Here is a 27,820-nt window from a genome sequence, read left to right on the forward strand (position 1 = left end):
GGCTTCTTCCCAGCAGAATATCACCTCAACGCCACTGCAGGAAAACTTCAGCTTAGCTTTATGGCAGAGCTTTGGATGCCATATCAGACCCTTGGGAACTTCTTCATCATTTGCTGTGGTTATACTGATATAAAAAACATCTTCCAGTTTGAGATGTTCTGGAAGAAGCCTTGTTATATAGATGAAATGCTAGTTGCAGTCTGTGATTTTATAGGTCAGCATATATATTTTTTTTTCCTGCTGAATGGCAAAAAATTCCCAAGTCAGGCAATCTCAGTCTAAAGAATATTTAGAATTATTCTGTCCAGAGAATCTTATTTTGGGATCTCATTGATTTGTAGTTAACTGAAAACAGATGCAGGTAGGACCTCAGCATAGCACAGGAGCTTACGACATTAATATTCAGGGGAGATATTTTATTCGTAATTAATGAGTCAGTGGACATCATACAGACCCTGGATTTGTAGAATAACCCATTATTGCCAGCACTCACAGGAAGAACATCAAATCTTGCTATTAAAAATGGGAAATTTCATATTAAAGAAAGAATGTGCTCTTCTGCCTTGTGCAGAATGCAGTCTGGAATTTGTGTGTTACATTGGGATTGAGATTAGCAAACTGTCCTCCTGCAAACCTTTCAAGCTCCTAATCCCTGATGCCAGCAGTTTGTGAATGTATTCAGTGTTAGCCTCGGTGGCCAGGAAACGTCAAAACACAAGCTCATGATTGTAAGGTGACAATCATAGTCTTCTCCCTGCCATCCACCCAGCTGGGAAGCAGAGGTGCCAAAAAAGCTGCAGGTGTGCAGGGTGTGATGATGTGCTGGGCTCTTTGAAGAATCCAAATAATCTGACTGGGAGGTTCACACAGTGTTGCCGAGATATTTCACAGCAAGTGAGGAGGGGCAGCAACCTGGCTGCTGTAGATTCAACAGACACCAATTTAGTGTCACTCATTAAAGTTCCTCTAAATCTGAAATGCTAGAGAAGTACTAGCAGGTTACTGTCGGAAGAAACAAGCTGTAGTAATCCTGAGTTCCTCTCCACAAAGGAAACAAAATGCACAACATCGCTGCGGGAGAAACAGAAGGATTCGAGAAAGTGATTTACAAACTGTTTCTGATAGAAAACAGAATTTGCACGTTTGGTTGGTTGTTTTTTTTTTCCTGGCACTGACTTGCGGGACAATAAACGACCGTGTTGTAGTTGTTTCTGTAGCTTGCAAAACTGCGCACCCATGCAGTACACTAATTTAACTTGGATAATTCTTATTGTTGGCTGGTCAACACCTTGAAAAGGTCATTGGGGATGGGTGGCAGACTGCGTCAAAAGCAGTGGTGTGAAGTTTGGAAAATAAGTTGCATTTTTCTGTCCTCTGTGCTAAGAAGAAAGAATATTTTAGGTAACTCCCACGAAAATGCTGAAGAACTCGAAAGAGCCAGTGAGATGAAGGAAAAAGAAGCTGCATTGTAAGTTTGGTGTCGATGAAGCAGTTAGAGCTCGTTTCTGGAGAATGCCACTGCTCTGGGCTGCCGTTTTACACTCTGCTTTGGCTCGTTCGTCACTCTGCTAAACACAATGCTTGGCTCTAGTGAGGGCTAACCTAAAGAAAAAGGCTCTATGCTCTTCTCTGTGCACGTAGTCCCTAATATCTCTGTTTCTGTGCTGGTTGCTGTTTCTTAGTTAAAAATATACTGCTTCGGTAATTTAATAACTCTTTAGTGTCATGAACTGCCTTATTTTAATGCTTTGCGCTGAGTTTGTACGTTGCACAAAGAAGCAGCCAGTGGCTAACTCAATGCATTTATTCGCACTGACTTTTTCATGTAGCTGCTTCATTATGGTTTTTTGTTTCAAAAATCCCCTTCTTCACATGACAGCCTCACATTCACTACAAATTACAAGCTATGGAAGCAAATACTAATAACAAAGTTATGCTAAGTGGCAGGAGCTATAAAGCGCATAAGGGATCCTTTGAAAAACACGATATGAAAAAAAAGCGTCAACAAAGAAGAAAATATATTTATGTAGGGAAATTAACTCAGTTAAGTCTTTATTTTTCAGCTTGGCATAGTGCATGTTTGGAGGGCAACTGTTTGATATATGAGTTTTATGTGAGCAGTAGCAGTGCTAGGCTGCTTACATCACAGTACAAAGTTGTGTAGTTTTCTTTCAGGCTTTGTAATAGAAAAGAATTTTGTAATCTAGAGTAGCCACAAAAGTTAGGTTGAAGATTGGAGTGTGGATTTTCTGTTAAAAAACACAGTGAATGTGGGGAGCGATTGGTGAAAAGTGATTTGAGGCGCTGCTAGAAATAGAGAATGAGCTGCCAGTTCTCAGCGCTACTCCTGGTTGCAGTGAGGGCTGAGTGTGTTAAATACTGTGAGCTCGCGTTTACACTGGTGAATTATCCACAGGTGTCTGGAGTTCCTGCTGCAGAACGAGGCCAATCCAGCCATCCAGGACAAAGAGGGGTACAACACCGTGCACTACGCTGCTGCTTACGGGCACCGGCAGTGCTTGGAACTGGTGAGTGCTCAGGCAGCTCTGGAAGGCTCTTATCTGCTCATATATATGTGCACATGTTGGTGTTAGCAGCTCTCCTCACAGTTACTATTTGAGTTCTTTGGATATTCACAAATCTGCGAAAATCTGCAATATATGCAACCAAGTGTATCTTAAAAACGTGTTCACCTTGACCATCCAGTCCTTGTTCAACAAGCTGGTGCTTAAATACTGTCTTTGAGTGGAGTTTATGTATGCTCAAATTATTTTGAACTGTGACCCAAATATTCCCAGTGTGTGGATGTGGCAGCATTAAGGTTCCAGTATAGGTTGGGAAATTACATATTAGAGAGCAGTGTAGGGGAAAGGGACCTGGGGGTCCTGGGGACAGCAGGGTGACCATGAGCCAGCACTGGGCCCTTGTGGCCAGGAAGCCAATGGTACCTGGGGTGGATTAGAAGGGGGGTGGTCAGTAGATCGAGAGAGGTTCTCCTGCCCCTCTGCTCTGCCCTGGTGAGACCACATCTGGAATATTGTGTCCAGTTGTGGCCCCTCAGTTCCGGAAGGACAGGGAACTGCTGGAGAGAGTCCAGCGCAGGGCAACGAAGATGATTAAGGGAGTGGAGCATCTCCCGTGTGAGGAAAGGCTGAGGGAGCTGGGGCTCTTTAGTTTGGAGAAGAGGAGACTGAGGGGTGACCTTATTAATGTTTATAAATATATGAAGGGTGAGTGCCACGAGGATGGAGCCAGGCTCTTCTCGGTGGCAAACAATGATAGGACAAGGGGTAATGGGATCAAGCTGGAACACAAGAGGTTCCACTTAAATTTGAGAAGAAACTTCTTCTCAGTGAGGGTGACAGAGCACATTATCTGACTTGCAAACTGCATTAATAGTTTTTTGTCAGCTGCAAACCTGCCGTGCCTTTTACCTCTGGTGAAACAACAGCAGTAGTGATAAAGTTACCATAATTAAGATTAACCTTGTGTAAAATCTAACTTTTTTTTTTAGTATCCTGGACCTGAATGATCAGAAATTGCATCTCACAAGAAGCCAAAAATTGAATTTGGGAGATATATAGTATGGATTTATACAAGTTTATGACTTGTAAAAATAAATGTCATGAAGATGGGTATTGACTGATCTGCTTTGATGTACAGGGTGATTCAAAATTATCGTGTCATGTATAAACAGGTTTTAATGGTTTTAAAAGAAAAGCTTTAATTAGAAAATTGTATTGATATTCATGCTTTAGTAAGAACACTGCGTGCTGTTTAGTGGTTTATGTTGCTTGGTTCTTTGTTGAAGAGGCAAAATACTTAATTATTGAGAAGGAGCTCTGCATAGCATGTGCTGCTTTCACACCACATTGACCCGCGCTGCCTGTTAGTGCTGCCACAGGAGAAATCCTGCAGTAGGTTACGTCAGGGTTACTACAGCTGGGAAACCGCGATTTGCAATTACGCCAGGGCAGCCCTGGCTCAGAATTTCAGGTGGGATGTTAAGCCTTTTTAGCTCCCATGAAATACCACTGCTTTTTTGTTGCTTGTGGCAGCGAGTTTGCCCTTTCCTTGTTCGGAGCCCGTGGGGACGGAGGGCACTTCTGCTGAGCCTGCTGCCCCTTTGGAACAAGAGCAAATGTTCTATGGATTTGAAGGGTGGATCCTCCTTTTATGCCTGATGAAAAATTAGCTCCTTTTCTGCCTAATGGTAATTTGAAATAACTGAGATGCTCTATTAAGCCTCTTTTTTTTCTCTCCAGAGCTGAATTTCAGAATGTATTACAGTCTATAAGGACAATCATAAGATCTACCTTGACTCATTAACTGGCGCATTTGAGTAAAAAAAAGCGAGGGGGAACCCCCCCCCGGCCATATCCTCCCATATAGTCTTTTACTATAACCCCAGAATAAAATCTCTTATGTCTGTAAATACTCTTTCTGTACAAATAAAATAAAGTTGTGAGAACTGTAAATGTTATTAATGGCCACACAGAACGGGGGGAGAGAAGACAGTTTATAATAGCAGCTGTGCAGTGCTGTTGGTTTGTAAAACCAAATCTGAATAATTGACATGTTTTATCTTACTTTGCATCTCACTCCTGAATCATTCAGGTTCTTGTTTCTGAGTGTGAAGAAGACTTTACAAAATCATTACGTACACTATTAACTGTTATGGGAAGTGAAGGGGTCGCGCTGGGCATTTCCAGGAGGCAGGAAGAGAAGTAAGGGTGTCCTTACCTTTTAGAAGCTTTTAACCTAACCAGAGGGAACCCTGCGCCCCCATTTCACTTGCAGTGTCTCTGCACGGGTCTGACATCTGCTAAAACTCTGTGGACAAGCCAATAAGTAAAAATGCATTCAGCTAAAAGACATAATTCCAATGGCATAAGGAATTAGAAATCAGAAATGCTGATTGTTCTCCAATCAGCCACCAGTAACCGTAGATTGTTCGTAATTCAGGCTTATTTGTCTGTCTTCAGTGAAATGCACTGTGGGGTTTCTAACAGCCAGGGACGGATCGCAGGGTTTGGGTGGTAACTTCACCTTTTTCAGAAACAGATGCAACTGCAGGTACATTATGGAAGCATTATGGAGCTAGAGCCCCACAAAGACACTCTGTTTTATGTATTCTTTTAACAAGTATATGTAATTTACTACAAATGTGTTTTTAGAACCATAGAAACACTGGTGAAACTGGGGACTTTGCTTGGTTACTTGGACCTGGTGGTACTTTCTGTCTCTTCAAGCACGATGTTTATCCTTCAGATGACCTTGTTTTAATTGTTATGAAGCAGTGCTTGACAAGGCATACTAAAAATTATTAGTGCTGTGTCTTTAATCTTCCTGTTCTTGCTCTCCTTTATAATTTCTCTTCTTATGTTGTCTGGCTACGTATCTGTGAGCTACCAGGTTTGCCATCAAATTCTTGTTTACGCTTGACTTTATGATGGAGACATTCAGCTTTATGAGTAATAAGCTCATTAAGCCTGGTTTGCATCAGCCTAAGCTGCTTTAACTCTAAGCCATGGAGATACCTCTTGTGAGGGCTTCTCCGATCCCACAATTTGTTCCTTCAGAGCTTTAATTTTGTCCATTAACCTGTCCACTTCTGACAGGTTAAGAAAAGTATTTCTACGTTAAGATTTTGATCCTGGAGTTTCAACAGGTGATGATAAATGTAATTAAAAGTGATGACATTAGTCTGCTGGGCTGGACTCAGAGTAAAGGCCGGTATTAGGCAGGCAGAGGCACAGGCTTAGTGCTTGGGTTTGTTTTGTGGCATTTTTGTAGTTTTACTCACTGAAGAAAATCAGAATGTATTCATGTATTCAGAGCTGGCTACTGCTTCATCCTGTTTACAGCTGTCTTGTGTAAGCCAAGAGCAAGATTTTAAACTGGAGGTGGCTCCACATGGTAAGACCAAATGTGCTTCCTAATCCTGCCTCAAACCTACTGCAAAACTGGTGTACAGCTTGATTGTGTTGTTTTTTCCTTAGCTGCAGGTATGTGTTAAAATCTATATAATCTGTTAATACACACGCCCACTTGCTTATGAGTGGTAATTGCATCAACACACATTTCTTTCGCAGTCCTGATGTTTTACGAGGCACAAAATACACAAATAAACAAAAATGTTTGAATTTCTAGCTTTTCCGTAGGATTTAGGTTAGTGACACTGTAACAAGAGATTTGTGACACCTTATGCGTTGTTAATACTAGCTTGTATTTCGGTTTGATTTTTGAATAAATTTGTCCTTGATGTAGGTCTATTAAAGACTGATTTGTTACACCAAAAGTTCAGGTGTATCTCCAAGTTTAGGGTAAGCCGTCATGTGGTACAGGCAGGTCAGCTCTGCCCCTACCATAGGCTTTCACGGGCCTCTTTGGAGACTTTTATAGTTTTATAGTCCATGAGAATTTACCTTGTCTGATGCAAAGATGTTTTAAAGCCTTTTATTTTCTTTTCCCCCTAGCTCCTGGAAAAAACCAACAATATATTTGAGGAATCAGATTCTGCAGCTATGAAAAGTCCTTTGCATTTAGCTGTAAGTATGAGATGTGCAAACTGTTTGATCATTATCTCCTCGAATAATTCCTTAACCTCTGTCTTTGCAACAGGTTTAATCATAGCCTTGTTTTGAAAAAGCTGGGAAGGGATGTAGGCCTAGATGTAATAAAACCAGGTTCTTACATAAAACATCCCAATTTCACAGTTCAATTGCAGCCATCCTGGAGTGTCTCTGACATTCATTTCAAACCCTCCCATATATTGGGGTGCCTGTGGTCATCTGTCTCCAGGTCTGGTGGTGTTGACACCAATGTTGACACCTGGACCCAGAAAGCCAGCAAACTGCACCAAAACGGGCTTAGTTTCCTGGCTACAGTCTAATTTGGGAAAATCAAGTGGAAGAAAGAGTCATAAGAAATCAAGAAAACTGTGTTATTTCTACTGTATTTAGGAGACTGTGATAGTGATGGATTTTATGTTTGACGTGAAAGTCTTTGGAAGATGAGAGTTGTGTTCATATTTCTAGGCCTATAATGGTCACCACCAAGCCTTGGAGGTACTTCTCCAGTCTCTGGTCGATCTGGATATCAAGGACGAGAAGGGCCGCACTGCTCTGGACCTGGCGGCGTTCAAAGGACACGCAGAGTGCGTGGAAGCTCTCATCAGCCAGGGTGCTTCTGTCACCGTAAAAGACAACGTCACCAAGAGGACCCCCCTCCACGCCTCGGGTGAGCGTGCGCTTCTGCCATGCTTGTGGCCTCTCCTCTCTTTCTCTTCTTCTCTTTCATTTCCTCGGTCTTTTTTCCTCTCTGTTACCACCTACTCTTTAAGATGCGCGATGTTTCCCCTCTTAATGGTTCTTCAGCCAAAAAATCAAGGAAAGAGAGAACACTTGCCTCACTGCTTCTCCTGAGGAAGAATGGTTGAAAATACAGGTATGCTCTCATTGGTGATGAAATTGTCCTGGGGTTTGAAACATTCAACTTTTTGAAAGGGCAACACTGCAGAAATTCACCCCCTTTCAGACATAATCCTCTTCCTGAGCTAGCTGGTGAACGTGCTGTTGCTGCGAGTCTGCTCCGTTCCGCATGTGTTGAGTGGTAATTATGCCATGTGCATAATTAGCTGGAAAATGTGGAATTTGCCATTTATTTAAAGGTTATTGTTTAATTTTTACCTGTCAGATAAATACGCAGAGATGCCAAAGGGAACGTTGCTCCTCTGACTCTTCATCGAGGGGCTCAGTGCAGCAGAGCAGTGACCTCTAGTGAGAAATAAAATTAATACTTAATTGGATAACAACTATTTTCTAGGCCAGACTTAATTGTCTTTCTGTTTATGTTTTAATATTGCTTAGATTAAAATGAATATACCTCGAATATCAGTTTGCTTTCTGTGCATGATCATACAAGTGCAACCTGGAAGCATAAGGTCAAACAGGCTATTATCAATTTTGTGTGCAGTACTGAAGAAAATAAAAGAAAACATTAGATTTTAAATCTTATAAGATTTTAAAAATCTCCCAGGGATACAAGCAAGATGTTCTTTAAATCTGCAGTTAAACAAAATGAGTTCTGTATTTAAAAAAGGGGAAAAAAATAGGCAAGAAACAAGAAGGCGCTGCCTGCAGAAATGAGACACGAAAGAAAACACGTGCCTTAAGAAGGAAAAATACTGCACAGACAGGTTGAATATTTGACCTCTTAGTAAAGGAAATATATCACTGTCATGAATTTGGAGGTTTTAAAACGGGAGACAAGTGCACTTCGGATAAATATCTGTTAAGCCAACACTTAGATCAAGAGCTATGCAGAGTTCTGTGGAAAGTAGCTCAGGAATAAAACTTTTAATCTCCAACCATTATGAAAAGCCACTTGCAGTCTGACGATTTTGATTACACTGTTTTGTAACCATACATTTTGTTTAGGAGTGTTTTAGCAAAGAACGATGCCACCTATCGAAAACTCGGTGTGGTGCCACCGTAGTATCCAACGTTTCTTATTTGCAAGGCAACTGTAGGAGGTAAATCGGCACATTTTGAGAAATCAATCAGAGCTCTTGCGGAATCAATCCCTGGCTTGGCAGCGTGCATTTGCACACACAGAAGTGAAAACTTGCATGTATTTCCTGTGAACCGCAAGGAAACGAGCAGGCGTGTGTGCCCACCCCTCCAACGTGTTTGCCTTCATTCCTGCTCGTTACACAAGCCCAGCCGCAGAACACGATGCTTATGGAGACCTGACGCGGGGGCTGGATTGCAGGATTCTGCAGAGCTCCCTTCCCTAAAGGCATCGGGAGCATAACTAAAAATGTCTTCTATTTTTCTGAGTAGAGCAACTATGTTTATTTTTGGATGAATGATTGAAATGTGATGATGTCCTCCCATTTCTCTGCCAGAATGATGTGACACAGGTGGTGTGTAGGTAACTCAGTGGTGAAAATCAGGATTTCTGGTTTGCTCATTGAGGATTTTTATATGGAAGAGAACTAATCGTCACCTTACTGAGGTTGGGGGGGAAAAGAGCTCAGCGTTTCATCAGCACAAGTTAAAAGCAAATTGTGGGAATATTAATTTCTTATGTCGTGGAATATTTTCCTTCTTTATAAAGAAATTTCTTATCTGTATGCTTTCCAATGGAAAACTATCAGAAATTAAACATATTTTAATTAAGCATTTTTTTTCTTTATAGTCATTAACGGCCACACACCTTGTTTACGGTTGTTGCTGGAAGTTGCAGACAACCCTGACGTGACAGACGCCAAAGGACAGTAAGTTTGCTTTGTGATGGTTTTCTTTCAGCTCCGTGATTCAAATCACTTCTCAGATTTCATATAAAAAAGCCAGGGCATTTATTTGAAATACTGTATTTTCCGCACCTCTCCTTCTAGAATATGGCAGAGATTACAAAGCTCCCATTCAGTTGATCTAAGCCATGTGGAAAGGATTAGTCATTAAGCTCAGCCTTTGCTTTGTACTTTAAACAATTTTTCATAGATGCTGAGGCCAGATTCAATAAAAACTAACAAGGTCCTGAGATGCTTCTATAGAGTCTTTTGCCTTCTCAAACATTTCTATTTCAGGGTTTAGTTGTTATATAGGGCTGGTTCAGTGAGACAGAACGTTTATCTGAGGTGACACATGAATCTGAGATGTCCCTACAAAAATTTCACTTCTCATTAAGTGACAGTTATATAGGGAGAATAAACTCTATTTTTAAAGTGAAAATATGAATGGTTTTAAAAACTCATTTGGGGTGTCTGGAACATATCTGACTATGCATATAATTTTAAATGGTATTAGCCTTATCAGGGAATGGAAGGAGAATAGATCCCTTTCAGAAAAAAATAAAGGAAGATATTTTAGTCCAAATTTTGGCTTGAATATTTTCCTCATGTCCCTTCATCTCCTTTAGGCAATTGCAGCATTTGCAAAAGAAACGTTTTGGGTGGTTGTCATCTTGGTAACTAGCAGGGACATTCATTCACAACACTTGCGTATTGGAAAGCTCATGTGTTGCTGGAGGTGACAATAATTGTAGGTTATTAAGATTGTCTTGAATGATGTTGCTCTGTAAACTGCTTACAAACACATTTGTTTCTCTTTCAGTTGTTGTAGTTGATTGTTAAACGTCTCAATGGTTTCATACAAAAGGTCTTTGCTTGGGTGTTGTGTAGATGAGTGTGGTGGAAGAACCAGGTTTGTGGGTAGGAACAGAGAGAAATGCAAGGCTTCCTGATTTCTGTATTCCTTTATCTCAGCAGTGGCAAGTTGTGTGTCATTTTATAGCTCCGATTGTTGTGTGCTGTTGGTTGTTTTTGGTTTTTTTTCTAGAACCCCGCTAATGCTTGCAGTGGCATATGGGCACGTTGATGCTGTTTCTTTATTACTTGAAAAAGAAGCATGTGTAGATGCAGCTGATCTCCTGGGATGCACAGCTTTACATCGAGGGGTGACTTCATTTTTATCATTCTTAATTATTTGTTTTATTGTGGCTACAACTCACCTATGAATACAGGGATACTGAATGTGGGGATTACTGTAAATGACTGGAAACCTGACCAAACACAGTCACTATGGTAAAAAGCAGGACAGATCTGCTCTAAGTAACACTCTGCTTTTGACTTTATGTAACATTCACTTAATTAATTAGATGAAAGACTGATTAGGCCAGTTTTTCTTGGCTCTAGACATTTTGCAAAAGCAGTGACTATTCTTTGGACAGAGCACCTTATGAATTCTGAAACCAATTTATTTAAAAGAACTGCCCAGCAGTTCTTTTCATTTTTCTTGGGGAGGATGGTGTAAATAAGTAAGCCTTAGGTTCTGATCTGGAGGCGGTGCAACTCGAGGCAGATCTCATCTTTCCTAGGAGTCTGCTTCTTATCTGATATGAAGTTGATGCAAGAGATGATATTTATGCAGAACTTTATGATAACTTCAGCGAGCAGTTCAGCTTAGGAGTCCAACACCTTCTGTAATAACAGCTATGGCATAACATTTCTGTTCTGTATTGGTAGCAATACATGAACATGACCGAGATACCAGAGCTAACCTATGGATGACACAGAGGGCACTGGTGGCAGCTGCTTTTCCTATTTCTGATGATATTCTTGGTATTTTCTTCCTTGGTTCTTCTCTCACATTTGTACGTGGTTTTGAGAAGCCAGATGCCGGTTCCCTGAACCACACCCCTTGTTCCCCCCTTCCCATAGTCTTAAAATCCTCCTTGCTTTTGTGCCTGATTAGTGGAGTCTCCTTGCACAGACTAGGAAGCAACACCTTTGCAAGACAGTACCAAATACATATTGGTGTATCTGTTATCATAGGTACTCACAGGAGCAAAAGAGCTTTCATCTCTGCCTTCTGAATCCCATCAGGCCCTTTCGTGTTCACAGGCATCAATCATATTCTATATTATGTCAACCTCTTTCCTCATTTCTTTGTTATCAGATCATGACTGGGCACGAAGAGTGTGTTCAGATGCTGTTAGAGAAAGAAGTATCTATTTTATGTAAAGACGCCAGAGGCAGAACACCTCTGCACTTTGCGGCAGCTCGGGGTCACGCCACTTGGCTGAGCGAATTACTGCAGGTAGCACTTTCCGAGGAAGACTGCGGTCTGAAAGATAATCAAGGTTACACACCGCTGCACTGGGCTTCTTACAACGGTGAGGTTCTGCCTGGGGACTTCCGTTCACATGTGGCCTCAGCTTTAGGGAAACATGATAACAAAGCAGCCTAACATTTTGCCAAGCTCAAAATGAAGCCTGGATATACCCTGTTTCCCCAAAAATAAGATGGGGTCTTATACAATTTTTGCTCCAAAAGATGCTTGCCTTTTACATGTATAGCTGCCTGGACACTATTTAAATTGACTTTTTAAATGAACTGTAACTAGGGCTTATTTTTGAAGTAGGTCTTATATTTCGAGCATCCTCAAATATCCTGAAAAATCATACTAGGGCTTATTTTTGGGGTAGCTCTTATTCTTGGGGAAACAGGGTACCTTGCTTCTGCTATAAAAAACCTCAAACCAAAACCAAAAAAAACCCCACTTGTTTATTATTTTATGACATAGGAGTTCATATAGACATTGTGCTCAACTTTGAATTTAAACTCTAATCTGTATAAGCCTAATATGGATTAAGTGAATGACTTGCTTTGTGCAACGCTGTGAAATTTCTGGTCTCTTACAGGTCATGAAAACTGCATCGAGGTACTATTGGAACAAAAACTTTTCCGCACATTCTATGGTAATAGCTTCTCTCCATTGCACTGTGCTGTGTAAGTAGAAATCTCCAGTAAGAAATGCTTTAGGATAGGGCTGGAAAAAGTAGCAGTATGAGAAGAAAGCTTTATTTTTTTGTTTGTTTGTTTTTAGATTATTTGTGAATAAGTTTAAAGCTGGTCATAAAATTGTGCTTATAGTAATACTTCTGCTGAAAAAGTGGCAGAATAAAGTGGTTTTGCATAAATTTAATACATTTAGGCTATTTGATGGAATGCTGCCGTGCAATTAAATAGCTGCATTTCTGCTTCCTTTTTGGTGTCTTTTCCCTTGCTTACAACTACAGACCTGTGCCAAATTTAAAATGAAAACATAAGTATGTGTTAGCTATACTATATGTCCAATACTGTTACTAAACGCTGTTCGTTTTCATAATGAAAGGAGACAAATTGACAATAATCAGCAAGAGTATTAATTGAGTACATCCATCAAGGAAAAGATGTGTGAGTTGGAAGAGATGTGGCTTTCAGTACCTGAAATATTAGAATAAAGCTTTGTAAGTAGCTATCTGTTGTGGGCGTCTGTTACAGGCCACCAGATCAGGCTGAGGAAGTTGATGAGGCCTTCTATGGGCAGCTGAGAGTGGCCTCACAGTCACAGGCCATGGTTGTTGTGGGTGATTTTAACTTCCCTGATGTTTGCTGGAAGGACCATTCAGCCAGCCAGCCACAGTCCAGGAGGTTCCTCCAGTGCATTGATGATAACTTCCTCATGCAGATGGTGGAGGAGCCGACTAGGAGAGGTGCACTGCTGGATCTCATCCTCACTAACAAGGAGGGTCTGGTCGAAGCAGTAAAGGTTGAGGGCTGCCTGGGTTGCAGTGACCACGAGATGCTGGAGTTCAGCATCTCTTGTGGCAGGAACAGAATAGCAAGTAGAATTGCAACCCTGGACTTCAGCAGGGCTAACTTTGGCCTTTTCAAGCAATTGCTGGGGGAAATCCCATGGGCAAGACTGCTTGAAGGAAAAGGGGCCCAAGATAGCTGGGTGGCATTCAGAGATTGCTTCTTCCGTGCTCAGGATCAGAGCATCCCCACACGTAGGAAGTCAAGGAAGGGAGCCAGGAGGCCTGCGTGGTTGAATAGGGATCTGTTGGGTATGCTCAAGCAGAAGAGGAGAGTTTACAGGTCATGGAAGCAGGGGCTGGCCACTTGGGAGGAATATAAGACTGCTGTTAGAGGATGTAGGAAGGCAGCTAGGATAGCCAAGGCCTCCTTAGAATTACAGCTGGCGAGAGGGGTCAAGGACAGCAAAAAGAACTTTTTCAAATACATAGCAGATAAAACTAATACCAGAGGCAATGTAGGCCCACTGATGAATGGGGTGGGTGCCCTGGTGGCAGAAGATACAGAGAAGGCAGAGTTACTGAATGCCTTCTTTGTCTCTGTCTACTCTGCCGGAGGCTGTCCTGGGGAGCCCCGTACCCCTGAGACCCCGGATGAAGCCAGGTCAATGGAGGAGTTTGCTTTAGTCGATGAGGACTGGGTTAGGGAGCAATTAAATAGTCTGGACATTCATAAATCCATGGGTCCAGATGGGATGCATCCGCGGGTGCTGAGGGAGCTGGCTGAAGTCATTGCTGGACCGCTCTCCATCATCTTTGCCAAGTCTTGGGAAACGGGAGAGGTGCCCGAGGATTGGAGGAAAGCAAATGTCACTCCAGTCTTCAAAAAGGGCAAGAAGGAGGACCCGGGTAATTATAGACCGGTCAGCCTCACCTCTGTCCCTGGGAAAGTAATGGAACAGCTTGTCCTTGGTGCCATCTCAAGGCATATCAAGGATAAGAGGGTTATTAGGGGCAGTCAGCATGGATTTACCAAGGGTAGGTCATGCTTGACCAACCTCATAGCCTTTTATGAGAATGTAACAAGGTGGATGGATGATGGCAGAGCGGTGGATGTGGTCTACCTTGACTTCAGTAAAGCCTTTGACACAGTCTCCCACAGCATCCTCACAGCTAAGTTGAGGAGGTGTGGTCTAGAGAATAGAGTAGTGAGGTGGGTTGCAAACTGGCTTAGGGAGAGAAGCCAGAGAGTGGTAGTCAATGGTGCGGAGTCTAGTTGGAGGCCAGTATCTAGTGGAGTGCCTCAGGGGTCAGTGCTGGGGCCAATATTATTCAATATATTCATTAACGATTTGGATGAGGGAATTGAGTGTACTATCAGCAAGTTTGCTGATGACACCAAGCTGGGAGGAGTGGCTGACACGCCGGAGGGCTGTGCTGCCATCCAGCGGGACCTGGACAGGCTGGAGAGTTGGGCGGGGAATAATCTAATGAAATTTAACAAGGGCAAGTGTAGAGTCCTGCATCTGGGCAGGAACAACCCCAGGTTCCAGTATAGGTTGGGAGATTACATATTAGAGAGCAGCGTAGGGGAAAGGGACCTGGGGGTCCTGGTGGACAACAGGATGACCATGAGCCAGCACTGTGCCCTTGTGGCCAGGAAGGCCAATGGCATCCTGGGGTGTATTAGAAGGGGGGTGGTTAGTAGATCGAGAGAGGTCCTCCTTCCCCTCTACTCCACCCTGGTGAGACCACACCTGGAATATTGTGTCCAGTTCTGGGCCCCTCAGTTCAAGAAGGACAGGGAACTGCTGGAGAGGGTCCAGCGTAGGGCAACCAAGATGATTAAGGGAGTGGAGCACCTCCCTTATGAAGAAAGGCTGAGGGAGCTGGGTCTCTTTAGTTTGGAGAAGAGGAGACTAAGGGGGGACCTTATTAATGTTTATAAATATATAAAGGGTGAGTGCCATGAGGATGGAGCCAGGCTCTTCTCGGTGGCAAACAATGATAGGACAAGGGGTAATGGGATCAAGCTGGAACACAAGAGGTTCCACTTAAATTTGAGAAGAAACTTCTTCTCAGTGAGGGTGACAGAGCACTGGAACAGGCTGCCCAGGGAAGTGGTGGAGTCTCCTTCTCTGGAGACATTCAAAACCCGCCTGGACATGTTCCTGTGCGACCTCACCTAGGTGTTCCTGCTCCAGCAGGGGGATTGGACTAGATGATCTTTTGAGGTCCCTTCCAATCCCAAACATACTGTGATACTGTGATACTGTGAGTGCTTTCCAGATCCAGGTGTGTTTGACATTCAGACTAAAGGATTTTGAAGGTATTAAGGTTTTAATCCTAGGTTTGAGCTGCAATTGCCTTTGTGCATAGTGAATTGCAGGATCAGCTTTGCTTTAGAGCCTGAAATTCCTGGTGGCAGAGGCAGTTTGGTTAAATGGAAAGATGATGAATAATCAGAAACGTGACTAAAAGCATTAAGGCAATGGTATGTTAGGATAACTTCTAAATAACCAATTAAAAATATTACTGGGAAGTGAAATAAATGAATATTGGAAAGTGGGAAAAGATGTAGACCTTTTACCTTTTTGAAAGGGTATTTCTTTGGCAGAATCAATGATCACGAAAACTGTGCATCACTGCTCATCGGAGCCATCGATGCCAGCATTGTCAACTGCAAAGATGACAAAGGAAGGTAAGAGTTTCCTAAACAAATGGCACTTCACCTTCATGAATCCCTCTAGTATTTTTCATAATTCTTTCTGAACCTCTGGAACTAATCCTTACCCAGTAGAGCTGAGCTCAGATTTATCGTCCTGACTCTTTCAGACAGCAGTTTACACTGCAACAGAGTTAAATTGTGGCTCACATGAAGCAAGAATACTATGAAGTGTTCCATTTCATAGCACATATAAAAAGAAATACAAAAGAAATAGTATTCGGTTTGTTTAGAACAGCAATGACTATGGGCTGCTTCCCCAAACCTGTTTTCTTTGTTAAATATTTAAACACGTTTATCTTTGCTAAATGATGTGATATGTACACATACAAAAGTATTTATTTAAATGCTTGAATGTTATGTTAGCACTTCCAGGGCACACATCTGAAAATATCTATGCAGCAGAATAATACTGATACAGCAAGAGATTAATTAAAACAAATTCAAGACCTTAAGTAATGGTGATTAGTTACTCCTGTAAGGGTAAGACCACCTCACCTTTACTGATAAGCAGAAACTGGAGTGACACGGTGGGCTGGGTTGTGCACCATCTTTCATCTCTGTTAGTCACGCTTCAGATCCCAAGTACCATGGGGAGACAGCAAATGAATTCTAGTGTTTCAGTCTGGAAACTGGTAACCTGCAAAATGGACAAAGTTCCTTCTGCATTTTATAGTAATGCTCTTATAGTAGCTTGTTGCTGCAGTATCTCTGACTACAACTTAAAATATTTTAGGCTTCTTAAGCAATGGATATGTTCTTTTCTGATAGTTCTTCCCATCTTAGGCTTGTTAAAAAAATATCATGGAACCACAGAATAGTTTGGGTTGAAGGGCCCTTCCCAGCCCACCCAGTGCCACCCCTGCCATGAACAGGGACATCTGCACCAGCTCAGGTTGCTCAGAGCCCCGTCCAGCCTGGCCTGGGATGTCTCCAGGGATGGTTCATCCACCACCTCTCTGGGCACCCTGGGCCAGTATTTTACCACTCTCATTGTAAAATAAAATCAGATGAATAAAAATGAGGGATTGTACTGTTTTTCATATTAGACAGTATGCTCTGCTAAAATAAATATGCTGCTAATATGAGATTCTCCATGGTCTTGTATCTCCACACTGTCACATCCACCTTCTACTTCCCTTTCTTTCAAGCTTCTATTGCATCAGGACAGAGACTGTAGATGTTATTTAACTTATTTCAGATGCTGCTAGTATCACTAACTCGTATAACTTTCCCCTGGTGATAACTTTTAAGTTTTGTAGGAAAAATAAAGAAATTACGAGATCTTGGCGTTTGCAGTTCTTGGGAAAAGAGAAATATTGTCATTGTTTAGCAACAGCCGTGCTGCCGTTGGTGTCCCCACAGGACGCCCCTCCACGCAGCCGCCTTCGGGGACCACGTGGAGTGTCTGCAGCTGCTGCTGAGCCACAGCGCGCAGGTGAACGCGGCCGACCAGGCGGGCAGGACACCGCTCATGACGGCGGCGCACGGCGGCCACCTCGGGGCCGTGGGTACGTACGGCCGACTGCTGCTGCTCTTACTATCCCAAACAGCCAGGCGTTGTTTTCCGCCCGTGAAAATGAATGAAGGCAAATACAATAAACTGTGTGGATGTCTGTAAGAAATCTGTAAAAAATTTCTTTTGCTTCTCAGTTGTTGTTTCTCAGCAATAAAAAACTTGAGTCTTATTTCCTCATAGGAGCACACTGTAAAGAGCATGAGGGGAGTAGCAATTCTGTTCTCCTGTTCACTTCCTTGATTTTATGGACCAGTGAAATTACACGTGTGAAAAAGATTGTATAACCCTGTTTTCTGCTCTACTATAGGAAGTCCTACTCTTGAAACAGCAGCTCTCGGCAGCTGCTTTTTCCAGGCTAGACTGTATACTATAGACACACAGATTAGGGTCATATTGGCTTAACAGAATTCTCTTTTCTCTAGCTTTAACAGCACAGACTAATTTTTTATATTTTTATATATTGGATCTATTTTACCATCACATTTAATTATTAATCATATCGTGCTTAGTTATTAATAATTAATATTTATATATTTATTATTGATTATATATTATTGATTATATATTTATAAATCCACTTAGCCCTCTCAAAGCAGGATCCACAGTTTTTCTCCAGAGAGGGCGATTCAGGCAGAACTTGCTGATTTGCAGATGGTGAAGTTTGTAAATAAATGAATATATGTTTGAGGCACTGTGAATCAGCTATTAGCTTTGCCTTTGCTTGCTGATTAGTCTGTTTTCATTCCTTATTTTCAGTTCATGTTCATAAAGTTTACATCACATAAAGGCTTCATTGACAAGCATGTATTCACACGTATATTGAAATAGTAATTTTTTTCCCTCTGTTTTTACATGTTCGTCTGCCCATTGTTTGTTCATTGATTTCTATTCTATCCTTCAGACTTTTTGGTGAACGTTGCCAAGGCTGACCTGACGTTAAAGGATAAGGAGTTGAACACATGTTTGCACTTGGCTAGCAGTAAAGTAAGTTGAAGACCTCTGTGTGCTTCTGTTCTCTTCACAGTCTATCTGTGTGTGTGTTTATGCTCCTGGATAGTTTTCTGCAATGGAAATGTAATGGTCAAAGTTGTGGTGAGGAAGGGAACGTTGTTCCAAACTTTTACTCAAGTCTATGTCAAGTTTTAGTGAATTGAGAAACAAGGATGCCTCTTATGACAGCTGGAACATGAGGAAGGAAAACTAAGAGAAGTGATGGAAAACCCTTTGAGATTTTATCAAATAATCTCACTGGAAAAGAGCTTAACATAGGCTCAGTGGCAAAGAAAAATTAAAAAGTATTCTTGTTTCTTATTCTCCAATTTCCGCGGAAAGAACCCAGAATTTTCCCTCATGGTCTGCAGCAGTAAAACCAGAGGTATTGATTAGATTGGCGGTGGTGTCTTTTCCCACCCTTTCTTCCTCTTAATACCAATTGCTACTGCTGTTTGTGCAAGAAAAAACATTCATGGGATTCCCTCTCTGGGGCTTTTTCTTTTACTGCTGTTCCCAGATGGGATTCCAGGGTGGTAGGATTGCTCCAGTTTCTGCAGACACGTGAGCCTCACTGAATTCTCGAGGTCCTTCACCTGCCAGGCCTGTAGGATCAGCATCTGCAACTTGCTGTGCTGGAGCAGTATCACAAATACTGCCCAGATCTGTATTATTGCCAAGATTTCGTTGTTAGAGGTCTCACGCTGAAGGGGATTTTGTAGTAGCTTATTAGAAAGGCATCCTTATAAGCTGAGTAACGTGTATTTCAAATTGAGTTATTAAATTTCACTTCTATTTGTAACATTTCTTTTGCTTCAATTTCAAACTCCTCAACAAAGTAACACCGTTTGGGTTTTTGTTGTTTGTTTGTTTTGTTTTTTTCTCAACTACAGGGTCATGAAAAATGTGCCTTGTTAATACTTGACAAGATACAAGAACAGAGCCTTATTAATGCAAAAAATAATGCATTGCAGACGTAAGTATAGCCTGAACCTCTCAAGTTCAGTTGACTTACCAGCAGATTCTGATTTATCATTTCAAATTCACATCTCAGATTTTTCCATAGAACAGTTAATTTCTGATGTTTTTGAGTGCTTGCCCTTGAAAAGACTAGATTTGTATTGCATTTTCATTGTTAATTTTAATTCCTTTTATGCCAATTCTATACATGGCCTGGCGTAAAAATTACATGAGGTCATTTATTTGAAGGCTGCACCCAAGTGTCTATTAATCATGTGAATGCGTAAGTATGCATCTGGCATTTCCTAGCTTTTTGAGCTTCACCTTAAACCTAGATAATTTATTTAGACTTCAGGTGGGTGCAGTTAATTTTCAGAGGTTTTTTTAGGTGATAGCTTATGTGCAACTCCTGTCCATACCATACATTATCAGCAGAGGTAGAACCATCGATTTTCTTACTCTGGCTGCAGCTGTTTGACTGGAAATGGGGAATCCCACAGGAGGAGATTCAGTCACGAGTTCAGGTGGTAGATCATCTAATGTTTGCAGTAGAATTCATTCCGTCTCAGCCCTTTTTCCCTCTTCCAATATGGAGTTGTTTTTCTTGTTCCACTAGCTGTCCCCAAGCAGGGGCACTGGGTGTTGTCCCACAAAGGGAGCGAACCAGTGATTATTTTTAATTTCATAGAATCATAGAATAGTTTGGGTTGGAAGGGACCTTCAAAGGTCATCTAGTCCAACCTCCCTTTTTTCCCAGTTGGTAACAGAGATTAGCTATTGAGTATTCAAGGATAAAAAGACAATACAGTAATTTTGAACAGTCTGTAGTAGGCAGCATGAAGGATGGAACAAAGGCATTTCTTCAGTCTTAGATCCATTTTCCTTTTAAATTTCAATTGTGTCCTGCAAACAGTGGGAAAATGAGAGCTTGTAAAGAAAGCCTTAAGTATTAAGCAATCCATGTGTTTGTCATGGTAATTATCTTTGTCTTGCACGTATGTTTTATAGATGTGGAGCATGAGGATTATTTTAAAGGCCATACTATAATTTAATTTCTACAATATAATTGTCATGATGCAAAAAAGGAAAACATTCTCTTTCAGATGTCGGGTAGGCTTGAAGCATTATCTACCTTTATTTAGAAAGCCTGTTTTAAAGTGATCTTGAATGTAGTTGTTTTGTCTTTGTAGACCTCTCCATATTGCTGCCCGAAACGGCTTAAAGATGGTGGTTGAAGAGCTGCTGGCCAAAGGGGCATGTGTCCTCGCAGTAGATGAAAATGGTAAGTAAATAAGACACTTTGACAATCTGTAAGACCCAACAGGTAATTTTACAACAGACAAAAGGAATAGATTTAGAAACTGATGATAGGTATCATTGATGCTTTTATCCTTCCAAGAACAGACAATGAGCTGTGTGAGTACCCATTAAAAAAAAGAATCAAGATACTATTTGTTTTTCTTTAATATAAAAATGTATTCTAAACATCACGGCAGTCCCTTTTACTGTTCATTTTGCATGTACTGTCAACAGCTAGTCTTTTTTAATGCTCGAGTGCAGTGGTAACTTGAATTTCCTAAACATGCAAGTGGCACCGGATAATTCTGACGCCTTGCAGAAGAATTAAGGATTATGCATTCAATCAGCGCATGTTTTAATGGGTAGGAAGAAAACCATCAACATATGTTTGATTGTGTCCTAGTTCATTCTGAGATCAAAGCTTGTGCTTACAAATTGTCTGGCTTAATCCAAGATACAAGTAAATTACTGTTGCCTCATAAAATACACGATTAGTTAATGAATCTGATAATTCTGTTTCAGATCTCAATGAAGTCCTTCCGTAAACGTTGTAAAGCCCATAAGGGCTATGCTTCTGTAATTAATGTTTGCAAAAATGTCTTCCTGAAATAAGGTGGTCTTTCTTAAAATACTGACTTCATGGCATTTATGTAACAATTCGGTACCTCCATCTTCCCATATCTGTAACGTTTCAATAATAACACTCACCCATCATTGCAAGATATTTGAGATCTATGGATTAAAAGAATTGAGTGGTGAGTATTTACTATTAACCAAATGCTTCCTAGATATACTTGCATGAATGAGTCCCACTGAAGTCACCTGGGCCACAACCTCATTTTAGAGATGGGGACAGGAAAATGAACCAGTTTTTATCGCTAAAATTGTGCATACAGATCCAGCTAATTTGAATGTATGTACGGAGTGAAAATCAAGTTTAAATTTTATACACAATTATTCCAGGAACAACTGTGTATGCAGTTTAAAAGAGAGAAATGTAAGTGCACTCTTAGTATAAATGCAACTCTAAAGAATATTCACACTTGGAACTCTGTGGAAGATGAAGTTCCATTCGCTGCAGTCAGTGCTTAAATGTGGGTAGTTTGGTACAAACCTGTACCGAGGTTTGTCCACCGAACTGCTCTGCCCCGCAGGCGTTCTCAGCTTTAGCCATCTTCAAAAGAGTTTGTTTGCTCTTGGTATAAAGGAAGACTTGTTGGGAAGTGCTGGAGTACTACACAGCAGCCAGTAAAATGGATAGATAGCAAGTGTCATCAGCATACTGCTGTCCAAGATTTGTATATGGGCAGAGCTTGGATAGGAGCCATGTTAAACTGCAGTGAAGAGCAGCATTTACTAGCTCCCCAGTTCTTTGTTTTACTGATATCTGGAGAATATGCACTTTGTATTTAAAGTGTACGCCATACTTTCTGAATACAGACATTATTCTAACATATTGTAAATTTGGGTAACTAAACACCCATGTAGTCATACCGGCTATACATGTACCACGTGCACCGGTCTAATTAATTTATCTCCTAATTTAATTCCTAAATAAACTGCTTTCTGAGTTGAGGAGATACTCAACTGATTAGTCTTTAAAATCATTTGCTTACTACTTCAAAATGTTTTTTAAACTAATACGTTTTATGTTCTAACGGAAGTCATTGTTCTCAGAATGAGACTTGTTCATACGCACAGAAACCGAAGCCGGTTTCTGTCCCTGTTGCTGTACTCCCCCTGTTCTGTACCCATCACACTGCCTGTGCCATAGACCTGTGTTTAGCAAATGCTTTTATTCATATTGTAAAGTCTGTTTGCTGCCTGATTTAAAAAAAAAAAAATAGCGCTTGTTGCGGTCACATTGATTTAAATGCTCCATAAAGTGTGTATTGCCCCAGCATGTCTAATTTAAAATAAGTAACATACCCCTGTTGCCTGGCATGATTGTACCGAACATACATCTCCTGCTCCCGACGTCACGTAGAGATGTATCTGGGGAATGCCGGGTGCCGCTGGCGGTTCCCGCAGTACTAACCGTTGCCTTGTCTGCGTTTGTGCCCAGGTCATACGCCAGCCCTGGCTTGCGCTCCTAACAAAGACGTGGCTGACTGCCTGGCACTCATTTTGGCTACCATGATGCCTTTTTCTCCTTCCAGTTCAATGACGGCTTTCAACTTCGTTTGTTTTAAAAAAGACAATTTGGGCAGGACGCATCTCTGCGATGGCTCCAGTCTGGGTAGCATTAACTCTTACAATAAGCCCTTGAGTAATGACGTAGGAACAGAGGATGGATACAATGAAAATGATTCGGATTCTGAAACATTTTGACCTTTTGCTATTCAAAACCTTTTTTTTTTTTCATTATGATTTCATTTCAGCTTTATTTTTGTCTTTTTAAACAGCTTAAATCCCATGGCTACATTCTTAACAAGTAGGTATTCAAAGATTTGGAGTGTTGAGGAGAATCAAGCCTTTAAATAACAAAAGTTAGAGGGATTTATCAGAACATAATCCCATCAATGTTCTGCAGCTTTTCAGCTTCCTCATGTTTGCTTGAGGCCCGAAGTGCCCCTGTGGAAAGTCTCTACCTCTTCTTTTAAGTAGAAAAAGGGAAGATGCCTTTTTTCTTTTTGACAGCACAAATAGACAGGGAACTGTTTGTAAAAAGTTCTTAAATGCTTTATCTGTACCTTTAGCTCATGAACGTATTTCCAGTGTAGCCTTCATCGATTTGAGCATCACCCCTTTCCTCTGTTTGTCTGTTTCCTGCTTCCAGGGGCTCTGTTCATTAGATTTTATTTTTCTTTCTTTTTTTTTTTTTTTTTAATACAAACCAAAGGTGAAATTGTAAATCTTAAAACTGCCTGTATTACTTTTCTACAGGAAACAAAACCTTTCACATCCTGCATGTATTAAGCACTTAAGCCTACAGAAGGCACTTTTTACAGTTCTTAGTTGCAGCACACAATTAGAAAAATATAGTTATAAACTCTCTAGGCCAAATTCTACTCGTCTTACCATATTTTCCCAAAGGCATTGGTGGAAGCACTTGTGTAAAATTCAAATCACTTGGCCCTTATTTTTTTTTTTTCAATTCAGCACAACCATGTCCAGTTGATTTGCACTACAGCATTATGGTGATTAGATGTTTGTGTCACCTTAGCCATTAACCATCAATCTACTACCAGGAAAAAACAATTGGGGAGGGGAAATATCAGGTGTAGAAAAAGGCATATGTAACAATTTATAATGACTTGCCAACTCAAATGGATTTGTTTTTTCCTTTTTTATGCTAAAAGAACTTATTTTTACTGCAAACAGTCTCAAATTTTAAAATACTTTTGCCAGTGTTTGGATTAACAGAGCAAAGGCAAAGCAATGAAAGCCTAACACCAAAAGTTGAAACCCCAGATCCCAGTGGTACCGTGCAGGAGATGGGAAACCCGTGCTAAAAAAGCCTGTTGTCACCAGCTTTTAAAGCAATGTCAACTTTGTGAATATGTTTACTCCTTCTGCCAAAGTTTCTAGGTCAAATGGACCACGACCCTCCTCTGCAACTGATGTACAAAAGGAAGGATGAGACTTTGTTAACAAAAACTAAAACTAAACAAAAAGCTCTCAACCAGCTGTACCAAGAGGACCAAAATGCTTCAGTAATTAATGGAAGACTTTGCTACTATTTTTTTTTTCTTCAAATGTGAGTGACATAATGAAGTAGTTTTTCTAAACCATAAAAATATAAACTTTTGTGGTAATGAATAATCTTGAGCGAACTTTACATTTTACGACGCAGGTTTCAAGTTGACATTTGTAACTGATGATGTGTTGACCACAGTTTGTTTGGTTGTTGTTTTTTTTTTTTCAGACAAAAGAATATGTTCATATGCTTTTAATGTAAATGAATTGATATTTATTTGAAATGAAACAAATGCCCAGGAAAAATAACCTATGGCTTGCTCTCCTACTTAGCATTTGTGCGTATTATTTGGCGTGATGCGAAATGAAATGTGAATCTAGGCAAGACTGATGGCCTGAGCAGAAAAAGGAAGGGCTGAGGCACTTCAGATTGCCCGTTTTCTGGGATGGAACGCAAGGAGAAAGTGTAAAAGCAGAAAGCAAAGCACCTTCCCTCATTTAAGAGCAGAAGGAAGAGATCCAAGCCCTTGCTATAATTGCGCTTTGGAGCCACATTCCACTGAATTATTAAAAATCTGTTGGCAGATTGCAGCTCTTGAATTAGGAAAAATATTTACGTATCGAGTTTATTTTGCCATGCTAAAATCCAATAAGATTTCCTTACCAGTAGGTAAAATTAAATATCGTTTCCTTGAACATTAAAAACTTCCAAAGTTTACAACAAAAAGTCACAAGGAATAGTGTCTGTGAAGGTGAACGTTTCTTTTCCCTCAGCTCTATATTTTCCGCAGAATGACAGAGCACCTGAACCCCTGGTTTTCTCCTCAGAAATAGCACAAAATAACATTTTGATGATGGAATTTTCTCAACGGTTTTGCTTTTAAAAGTTGAAAACCAGCAATAACCACCTTACTTTAAGCACTGAAAATGCGAGGAGAGATTAGTTGCTAAAGATTTCAGTGGCGTCTGTTCGCAGGATCAGCCTTTTAATCTTATTTTAACCAGAGATGTAGGTAGGCTCCTTGGCAGGATTATAAATCTCATCCTGAAATTCAGCAAGTTATTCTATCTTACATTAAGTTGCTTCATTAGGAGAAAACCAGCCCTCTTTACAAAGAGGATGGTGTCTTATTTTAAATGGCCATTTAAAAAAAATCAGTATTTTTACTTGCTACCACGCTGAGTTATTGAAAATATTTCTGTATATTTGCAATACCTCGTAACTCTGGTAATTGCATAGAGCAAGAGCTGCTGCCTCTTAATGACGTTACAGAGCATAGGTGATCACTGAATGACTTTGATCCTTCTAGGAAACAAATCTAATAATTACTGACTAAACTCTTCCGTAAACTAACAATGATCTAAGTATGCAATGTTCCAGAAATATGATTTGTTAGCATCTTAAGGGCATTGGGAAAGTAATGTTTTGAGTACGGTGTATTTAGGAGGAAAACTGTCACGAGCCAGACACTTGGAAGTGCTCAGTATTGGTCTATCCCACATCTCACCAGTTACCAGAATCCCATTTTTTGTATGCTAGTACATAAATCTGCAATATAATTTATCACTTGTAGAAACAGATTTGTAATGTAGAGCAGGTATTTAAGCATGGGAATAATTTTACTCTTGTAAATAATCACCTCGCCTTTCTGCGGACGTTTTACAAGAGTTAATCGTATGTAGTTGTTGCACTTCACCCCGGATCCTGCAGTTTCTAGTATGTGGATGACTTGTGTGTGTGCAGCGAGCAAAGGGTGTTTGGGGAGGGTTCAGCAGGATCGTTTTAACCACAGCAGGACGGGGTCCCAAGTCTCTCTCATAAATACCAAGTTCCAACCTCCAGACTGCCTGAAATTGCTGTGAAATAGCTCAGGGGATTTCTGTTCATCGCTACTAAAAGGGCAGCGTAATGTGTTTGGTACTTTTGAGCAGTAAACAACTGCCAGATGACTGAGTTAGAACAAACACATGAAATGAATTGTTTATCCATTGTACTGTTGAGAAACTTGGTTATGTATCTTGCGGATGATTTTTTAAAAAAATTGTGATTTTTATTCTTAGTCATGTAAGAAATATTAGAGTGCCTTTTTATATTTGTGTATTATGGAAATGTTTTGTGAAACTTGTCTCTTTTTTTTTTTTCATTTGAGTGTTATAAAAGCAATATATTACCAGTAAATTTTAATTTCAGACCTTCTTTGAATGTATAAAGTGTTTCTTCTTTTCATATGTTCTACCTGCATTGAAATGAAAATTAATATGCTAAATTTCTATAGGAATAATGTATAATTTTTGCAGTGCTGAAAATGCTTTCTTATTACACACAAAGTAAACCTTAGGTCAGTGTTATAGGAAAGGGCGTTTTAAACTAGTGACAATCTGAGTGTGTGTATAAAATGTAATTTTATGCATTTCTTATGCAGTGATCTACATATTAAAGCCAATATCTTATGTTTTGTAGGTTTTGTCTTATATTTTATGCTTTAGCATGTGCAATATATCTTTACAAACCATGGTGATACCAATCTGGTGCCAGTGTTATATTTTGCATAACATTTGTAATAAACAATATAAAATATTGTTGGCTGGTTTCTGTGGGGTTTTGTCAGTGTTGTTTGCTTTTGTAAATCGAAGATTAAGGACTTGGGTAAACATCACACTCAAAATGAGGAAAAAGACTTCAGCGAATGACTTGGAATTCAACCTGAATCTTCTCAAGCACAGTTTAGTAACTTTTTCGACTACTGAATGCTGTATTAATGTAATGAAGAACCCTAACTGTAAACTACTCTTGCAATGCATTCAGATGGTTATTTTTACAAATAAAAATGGTACAAACACTGTTGGAAAACTGAGTAAATTTTGTTTCTTGTAAAGGGGAGGGAAAGGCTTAAGTACTTAGCAGTGAAGGTGAAAATGCAACTATATGTATTTCTACTTTGTACTTCTCTCATCTGTAACAACCCCGTGTCTTATTACGCTGATGTTAGTGTTGCCTCCTCTGTGGATTGAAAACAAACATACACCAAAACAAAACCAAAACCCAGCCACAACAAAGTTACATTTTTTGTCAGATATTAAATATTTTTCTCTTAGTTTTCATTGCTGAGCAACACCAGATATGCATTAGGGTGGGGTGGCTCTCCCAGAAACTAAGCAGCAGTGAAGAGTTCCTAACGATAGTAAAAAGTACTAAGTTGCAGGAATGTTTAATTAAAGCAAACAAACAAAACCAGTGAGAAAAACTCACTCTGGGCTTTAAGAAAGAAAGACAAGGAATTACTGGAGAGAGTCCAGCAGTGGCTATGAGGATGCTGAGGTGTCTGAAGCATCTTTCTGATGAGGAGAGACTGAGAGAGCTGGGGCTGTTCAGCTGGAGAAGCTGAGAGGAATCTGATCAGTGTTTATAAATATCTCAGGGTGGGTGTCAGAGGATGGACCAGACTGTTCCGTGGTGCCCAACAACAGGGTGAGGGGCAACAGGCACAGACTGAAACACAGGAGGCTGCATCTGAACATGAGGAGAAACTTGTTTGCTGGGAGGTGCCAGAGCCTGGCCCAGGCTGCCCAGAGCGGCTGTGGAGTCTCCTGCTCTGAGACAT

The 27,820-nt window shown here is 40.6% G+C and overlaps 1 protein-coding gene across 7 annotated transcripts in view; it reads left to right on the plus strand.

Annotated features, from left to right (window-relative positions):
* The window catches only part of ANKRD44 (ankyrin repeat domain 44), a 94,865-nt gene extending 68,067 nt beyond the window's left edge, over positions 1 to 26,798 (plus strand). For 2 of the 7 annotated variants that reach the window (XM_082055641.1, XM_082055639.1), the window contains exons 15-28: positions 1,385 to 1,468; positions 2,417 to 2,528; positions 6,480 to 6,551; positions 7,041 to 7,242; positions 9,205 to 9,283; positions 10,347 to 10,464; positions 11,466 to 11,682; positions 12,211 to 12,298; positions 15,704 to 15,787; positions 17,177 to 17,322; positions 18,232 to 18,314; positions 19,214 to 19,296; positions 20,471 to 20,562; positions 22,645 to 26,798. In XM_082055641.1, the coding sequence (XP_081911767.1) occupies positions 1,385 to 1,468; positions 2,417 to 2,528; positions 6,480 to 6,551; positions 7,041 to 7,242; positions 9,205 to 9,283; positions 10,347 to 10,464; positions 11,466 to 11,682; positions 12,211 to 12,298; positions 15,704 to 15,787; positions 17,177 to 17,322; positions 18,232 to 18,314; positions 19,214 to 19,296; positions 20,471 to 20,562; positions 22,645 to 22,910 (1,726 nt within the window). In that variant the 3' untranslated portion in view covers positions 22,911 to 26,798. Of the gene's footprint in view, positions 1 to 1,384; positions 1,469 to 2,416; positions 2,529 to 6,479; positions 6,552 to 7,040; positions 7,243 to 9,204; positions 9,284 to 10,346; positions 10,465 to 11,465; positions 11,683 to 12,210; positions 12,299 to 15,703; positions 15,788 to 17,176; positions 17,323 to 18,231; positions 18,315 to 19,213; positions 19,297 to 20,470; positions 20,563 to 21,101; positions 21,335 to 22,644 lie in introns of all 7 variants that reach the window. The other 5 variants (XR_014184327.1, XR_014184328.1, XM_082055640.1 and 2 more) reach the window with 5 other exon arrangements.
* Positions 26,799 to 27,820: the final 1,022 nt, after the last annotated feature.

The sequence above is a fragment of the Streptopelia decaocto genome, assembly GCF_964273445.1.
Source record: "Streptopelia decaocto genome assembly, chromosome: 6".
Classification (NCBI taxonomy): Eukaryota; Metazoa; Chordata; class Aves; order Columbiformes; family Columbidae; genus Streptopelia; species Streptopelia decaocto.